The sequence below is a fragment of the Phaethon lepturus genome, unplaced genomic scaffold (assembly GCF_000687285.1).
Source record: "Phaethon lepturus isolate BGI_N335 unplaced genomic scaffold, ASM68728v1 scaffold25371, whole genome shotgun sequence".
In the NCBI taxonomy this organism is placed as follows: Eukaryota; Metazoa; Chordata; class Aves; order Phaethontiformes; family Phaethontidae; genus Phaethon; species Phaethon lepturus.
Genome location: NW_010518836.1, coordinates 1 through 5,905, shown reverse-complemented (window position 1 = coordinate 5,905; position 5,905 = coordinate 1). Strand labels below are relative to the sequence as shown.

General features: G+C 57.3%; 1 protein-coding gene across 1 annotated transcript in view; it reads right to left on the bottom strand.

Moving 5' to 3' along the window:
- Positions 1-5,870, bottom strand: part of PRC1 (protein regulator of cytokinesis 1) — a 6,063-nt gene extending 193 nt beyond the window's left edge. Inside the window, exons 1-12 of the mRNA XM_010296860.1 lie at positions 5,826-5,870; positions 5,438-5,560; positions 4,835-5,068; positions 4,582-4,752; positions 4,189-4,338; positions 3,763-3,910; positions 3,477-3,613; positions 3,090-3,185; positions 2,776-2,922; positions 2,424-2,534; positions 2,031-2,141; positions 1,364-1,549 (exon numbers count right to left, since the gene is read on the bottom strand). Of these exons, the coding sequence (XP_010295162.1) occupies positions 1,364-1,549; positions 2,031-2,141; positions 2,424-2,534; positions 2,776-2,922; positions 3,090-3,185; positions 3,477-3,613; positions 3,763-3,910; positions 4,189-4,338; positions 4,582-4,752; positions 4,835-5,068; positions 5,438-5,560; positions 5,826-5,870 (1,659 nt within the window). The remainder of the gene's footprint in view (positions 1-1,363; positions 1,550-2,030; positions 2,142-2,423; positions 2,535-2,775; positions 2,923-3,089; positions 3,186-3,476; positions 3,614-3,762; positions 3,911-4,188; positions 4,339-4,581; positions 4,753-4,834; positions 5,069-5,437; positions 5,561-5,825) is intronic.
- Between the last annotated feature and the right edge of the window lie 35 nt (positions 5,871-5,905).

Sequence of the window (5,905 nt, the reverse complement as noted above, 5' to 3'; positions counted from 1 at the left end):
GCCAGGCCAGCAAGGAGGGCAGACCAAGCTGCTCCTGCTTGTTTGTTTGGGCTCCCCACCCCCCCTTCACTTCAGAAGAGGGCAGGAAAGCGTTAGCATCGAGTAGCAAGAAAGAACTGGGAGCCCATCAGTCTCCCAGAAGCAGAAGCACCTCTTGCCCAAACAGCCCCAAGCTGGGAACCACATCCATCCCTCCTGCAGCTGGCAAGCTGTCTGTCCCAGGAAGGTCAGTGGAGAGCAAACAGGCTGCAGGTGGACAAAGAGAGCCATGCCCAGCTGCTGGAGGAAGGGAACACCTAGCAGGAACCCACCTTCATCCCAAACCATCACCCTCCCTGCCTCGAGGCAGCTGGGATCACAGCCCAGCTGCAGGGAAACCTTCAGCGCAGCCCCAGGGGCACACAGGCGCTGCACACACAGGCTTAGCTGCCACAGAGAAGGGATGCTCATGGCTGGCTGGTGTCAGAAGGTGGTAAAGCCTGGACTCAGCCCATCCTCATGGAGGGGCAGAGGCCACTAAGGGCCCTCAAGCCAGCCAGAGGCAGCACTTCCTGTACATGAGCAGAAAGCACCTTCTTCAGCAGCTGGGGCAGCTCCCCAGCCTTTGCTCACCCAGCACACCCAAAAAAAGTGGACCAGCAGAAAAGGTGGGACAGATACTACGGTCCCTTTGTCAACCTCAGCTCAGGGGGGAGAGCAAGCAGAGCCCCACATGAGCGTGTGCCTGATGAGTCCATGCAGGCAGCGGGAAAAGGCTTCCCCTGCCTGGGGGGGAGGGGGGGGCGTGTCAGGAGACCCTCCCTCCCCTCTCCCATGGACCAGTTTCAGACAGCGAGAGTGCTGCTACTGCCAGCTGCACAGGCCACCACGCTGCAGCCCCTGGAGAGGCTGGGGAGCGTCACCACCCTCAGGACACACTGCATCAAGAGGCTCAGACCTCAGGGGCAGGGGGGAGACTTTGCTCCAGCAGCTGGAAGCAGATCCACCTCAGGAGAGCGGCTGCATCGCTGCAGCGGGGCTGTTCCAGGAGGCCTGTGCCACATGGGGCTTTGCCCCTGCAGTGGGCTCGGACGTGCCCCTGACCTCAGGCTTTCTCTTGTGTTTGTGTCTGTTCCCCACTGGGCTGCCTAGGGCCTTTATGTGACTTGAGCAGTGCTTGGCCTCAGCCACCAAACCTCAATTTTAAGTTGTCAATGTAGAGCCAATAGATCTGCTGCCACGGGCCCTGGCAGGAACAGCCGCTCTGCGCAGGGACACCAGGAGGGCTGTGCAGAGCTGCAGCCCCATGGGGTGCTCTGAGAGGGGGGAAGCACACCTCTGTGCTGCCCAGCGAGGGGAGGTGGGTTTAGAAGAGGTCAATTACCGCAAACTCAGAATAGGTGCTGGCAACAGAATTAACGCTGTGGTTACGCTGGGCAGGGGCTGTGGGGGTGCACCCACCGCTCAGGGTGGTTCCATTCAGCTGGGACATGTTCTCCTTGTTCCGCTCCCTGTATCCAGGACGGGGAGGCTTTGCAGCCATGCGGCTGGGGGTCCGAGCCTGGCCAAACTAATGGGAAGAAGTGACAGTTAGACAAGACACAAGAATCAGGTAGAGCTAGGAGAGCCATGCTAACTCCACTGCCTATCGCTCTGTGGCACCAGAGGGGTTTCAAGCTCCAGGAGCCCTCCATGGTCTAGCGCGCGATTCTGACCCTGGAGACATACAGCACCACACTCACATTTTGAGGGTCCCCAGAGCTGCAGGCTCAGTACAGAAGAGAGGCATACTAGAAATCTGGGCTGGAGGAAGATTTCCTGAATACTGCTCCTACCCTCCTCCTCCCTCAGGTCCCAGAAATATCCTGCCAGGATCATATCCTGCCAGGATCACGGCAGCCCAGCACAGCAGGCTACAGACAAATGGGGGCTTTTGCACCCCAGGAGCTTGGTAGGGGAGGCAACGACACACAGTGCGGCAGCAATTAGAGCTCACCCATTGCCTCCCCAGCCCACCCCACTGGGCAGGAACTCCCTGGAAAGCTCCTTACCTTCCCTCCGGAAGGTGGCAACCGAGATGTCGGTGAGTGGTAGATGGTTCCCCCAAAAGCTGACCGAACAGTGCTGTTGGGTGTGGCGCTGGAGATGGAAGTGCCGTTGAGCTGAGGGGAAAAGCAGAGCACGTGTCACACACAGAGGAAGCTGGCGGCTGCCAAGAGCCTTCTGCATCCAGAGCACCACACCGCGACAGATGTGATTGTCCCCAGTGGGGGACAGAGGTGCCCATGGCCTGGGCCCTCTCCCTGCTTCCTTTACACTGCTGCAGCACACTGAACCCTCCCTACATCTTTGCGTGAGACCGAGGCCAGCCCAAGGCAAGGCACTGGCCTAGTGACAGTGCTCAGCTCCCAGCACAGCTATGCTGCTTCGCACAGACATTTTACCTTCCTTACTTTGCCAGGTGTGTGGGGGCCAAGCACTCGCCGCTTGATGGGTGTCCGTGGGGTGCTTCCGTACATCATCTCTGTCTCAATCTGGCGGCTTTTCTTCAGGTGCTGTGCGAGAGATCCGCGTTTACAAACCCGAGCAGAGGAGCAGCCAGAGCCAGCCACACAGAGCTGCAGAGCGCCTGCTTGCCACTCGCTGCCAGGGAAGGGCAGGCTTCTGCCAGTGGGCAATGCCCTGCAGACAGCCTGTGGCATGGCCAAGCAGCACATATTTCAACAAGGATTTACAGGTATTCAAAGCCAAGCAGCAGTTCTGGCCAGGAGGCAGCACGCTCAGCTTCACACTCACCCGCTCCTGTTTCTCCTTCTCTTTCTCCAGGCGGTACAGCTGCCACTGCTCCACCACATACTCCAGGAACTGCTGCCCCTTCACCAGGAAGGTCCCCTCATGTTCCTGCTCCCAGGCCTGGACCCTGCTCTCCAGCTCCTCCTGCAGCTGATGAGGACACAAGGGCAGTGTAAAGAAAGAGGCTGCCCTCCTGAACGTGGGCACCTCCACACCCAGAGAGGTCCCTTGCTGGCTCTAAGTGCTGCACTTCCCCTTGGTCAGCCGCTACACAGGCCTATCCAGGACTACTGCTTCTTCTGCAGGGCTGAACCTACCTTGGAAAGTGTCTTCTGCAGCTTTGCTCGCTGCTTCTCTTCTTTCAGCAGATTCCCCCCACGGTTGGCAAAGCGACTGGGGTCAGTTGCTTTTCTCTAGTACAAAAGGGAGGTCAGGAGAAAACCAAACACACAGCCCAGTCTCTCAGCCCAACATACACCCCATGGCATACAGGCCCTGGAGGAAAACATCCCTGTTGTGCAGCCCCCCATCACAAACCATACCAGCGCTCTAGATACTGCACCCCATCCCCTCACTGACCCACTGCGGTTTCCTAGTGCCTCCCTGGTCTTTCCCAGCAGCACTTTGCACATGGGAGTGTGGGTGTGCACTGCCCAGTGACCTAGCACTGAGCCAGGCAGAGCATGTTCCTGCTCAGACAATACCTCCAGCTCCAGGAACAGCTTCCAATTCTCCTCCCATTTCTGGACAGCCTCAAACAGATCTTTGTGTGTTTCATAGTAGCTCTTCATTTTCTCCACCTCAGCATCGTGGAGCTCGAGCAGCGTCTCGGTATAGTCCTCTGGAGAAGATACAACAGCACGTTCAGGAGGCAACTGGGATCCCTACATCTCTCCAAGCTGAGGGCAGCCCTTCTCAGCAGCTGGCCTGCTAACAGGCAGCCTGCAGCTCCCACAGGGGATTCAATGGGCAGGAAGAGCCAGCACCCACCATCATAATAGGGGCTGAAGCCTTCCCTCTGCTCCTGACTGTAGAAGCATTTGTCCCAGTAGTCAGCCAGCTCTGCCCGGATTGCCTGAATCACAGATTTCATGTTCTGCAGCTTCAGCTCTTCCAGACGGTCCACTTCCAACTGCAGCTGCAAAGAAGATGAGAGCACAGGCTCAGAGAAGGCAGCATGAAAAGAAGAGGAACAGAACAGGATTTATCTTTTGCATAAGCCACTTTCTAATATGAAGCAGTCACCAGCACCAACTCCCAGCTCCTCCACCTGCGAGGGCAGGATTTGGCCTGCTCACCTCGCACTTGACTGCTTGAAAGCTGGAAGTGGCTTTTTCGCTCTGGCTGAGCAAACAGGAGCATGAAACCCAGAGCTGCTCCCCAGCCCTCCCCCTCCAAGGGCACAGGATGCCTTACAGCCTTCCTGGTTTTGGCTCTGGACCCAGCCACATGGACTGCAGAAGTCTCTCTCTCCTCCACAGGAACCTGCAGCCTTTCCCAAAGCGCAATGATTCTAGCGCGCAGCTCTGTGCACACAGCTTCATTCAGGGATCGACGAGCTTCCAGCTACAGGAGGGAAAGCACAGGGTCAGCGCCAGGGCAGCCTGGCTCTGAAGGGCACGAGTAGGCATCTAGCAAAGCCACTTGCTCATCTTCCAAGATCTCCTTGCAAAAGCTCCCAAAAGGATGTTCTAACACACAGGCTTGCTGAAAACAGAGCAGTTGCTCTTTACATCGCGATGCTGACTGCTACCAGGACCCATCGACAGCCTCCACAGCAAGCAATGCTCCCTCAGTGTGCCAACATACCTGCTGCAGCAGATTCTGGAGGGCAGCAATGTTGTCCATGGACAAACAGAAGGCTTCCTCATCCTCACACACCACGTCCCGCTCAAAGCTTGTGTCTGGAGTGTGGTCCAGCTCCTCCATGAGGAGGATGATTTGCCGCTTGCTGCTGACAAACTCTTCTCGCCTTTGCTCCTGAAGGTGATGAGCAGCATTAGAAACCAGCAAGCACCTTGTGTGCCATCCTCAGCGAGATCCTCACCCCCTCTCCGCTTACCTTCTCAGCGCTCAGGGAGGCCAAGTGGCGCCTGTAGCGATCCAGGTCCTCCAGGCTGGGCACGGCATTGCTGTCGATGCAGAACGGGGTTGTGCAGAGGATGTCGCACAAGTCTCGATCTTGTTCTTGCAAGGTTTTCAGCTCCTGCTTTCTGTCCCTTTTCTGCTTTAACATCACTTCCACGCGGGTCCGCAAATTCTTCTCCATCTGCAGAATGGTACTTTCTTCCTCTGCCTAGAAGAGTCCAGAAATCAGCTCTCTTCTCCACAACTCTCGTAGACCTAACTCACATATTTAAAGCTTCTTAAATGAAGACCTGGGACACAAGCCCTGGTTCTGAGCAAGGTGTTCCCCAGGAAGGTACAAATACAGCAGCAACACAAAAAATGAGATGCTGCAAGACACCTGGTCTTTTCACTACCATCTCCCAGCACCAGACCTGTGAGGAGCCACAAAGCTTTCAGCTCTACCAAGTATCAGGAAAAGTGGTTTTCAACAGGTGCTTGCCTTGCAAGCTCCAGCCTCACAGAGATACCCAGGCAGACACCAGGCAGCAGCAGACTGTTGCCAGCAGGATCCTAGGAGTGAAAAGCAATACCTTACCTCAAAGGGGTCCAGCTGGAGCTCCCTGCAGAGGGTATCAAGCTCCTTCCGACACAGGGCAATGCTCTTCAGGAGACGCTCCTTCAGGCTCTCCTCCTCTGCGACCATCATGTCCAGGAGACTCTGCAGCACAGCCGTAGTTACAGAGGCAGGCCACAGGGATAGAGAGTGAGAAGGGAACATGCAGGGAGACTGGGCAGGCCAGTGGGACCACAGCTAGAGAACTACCACTAGGGCCAAGTGAAGGAAGGGCCAGAGGGAGGGGCAGACAGTGCAGGGTGCCCAGCAGGACCGAGCAGGGCAGAGGTGCAGCGATATCCCCGGGTGCTCCCACCCCAAGCAGGGAGCTCAGGGTGCTCCCACTATACCTGGCTGGCCTCGTACTCACAGCCCGGCCCGGGGCCCCCGAGAGCACGCTTCTGGGCGAGCTCATGCCGCGCTCCCCTGGCCCCGGGCCGGGGGGCTCTC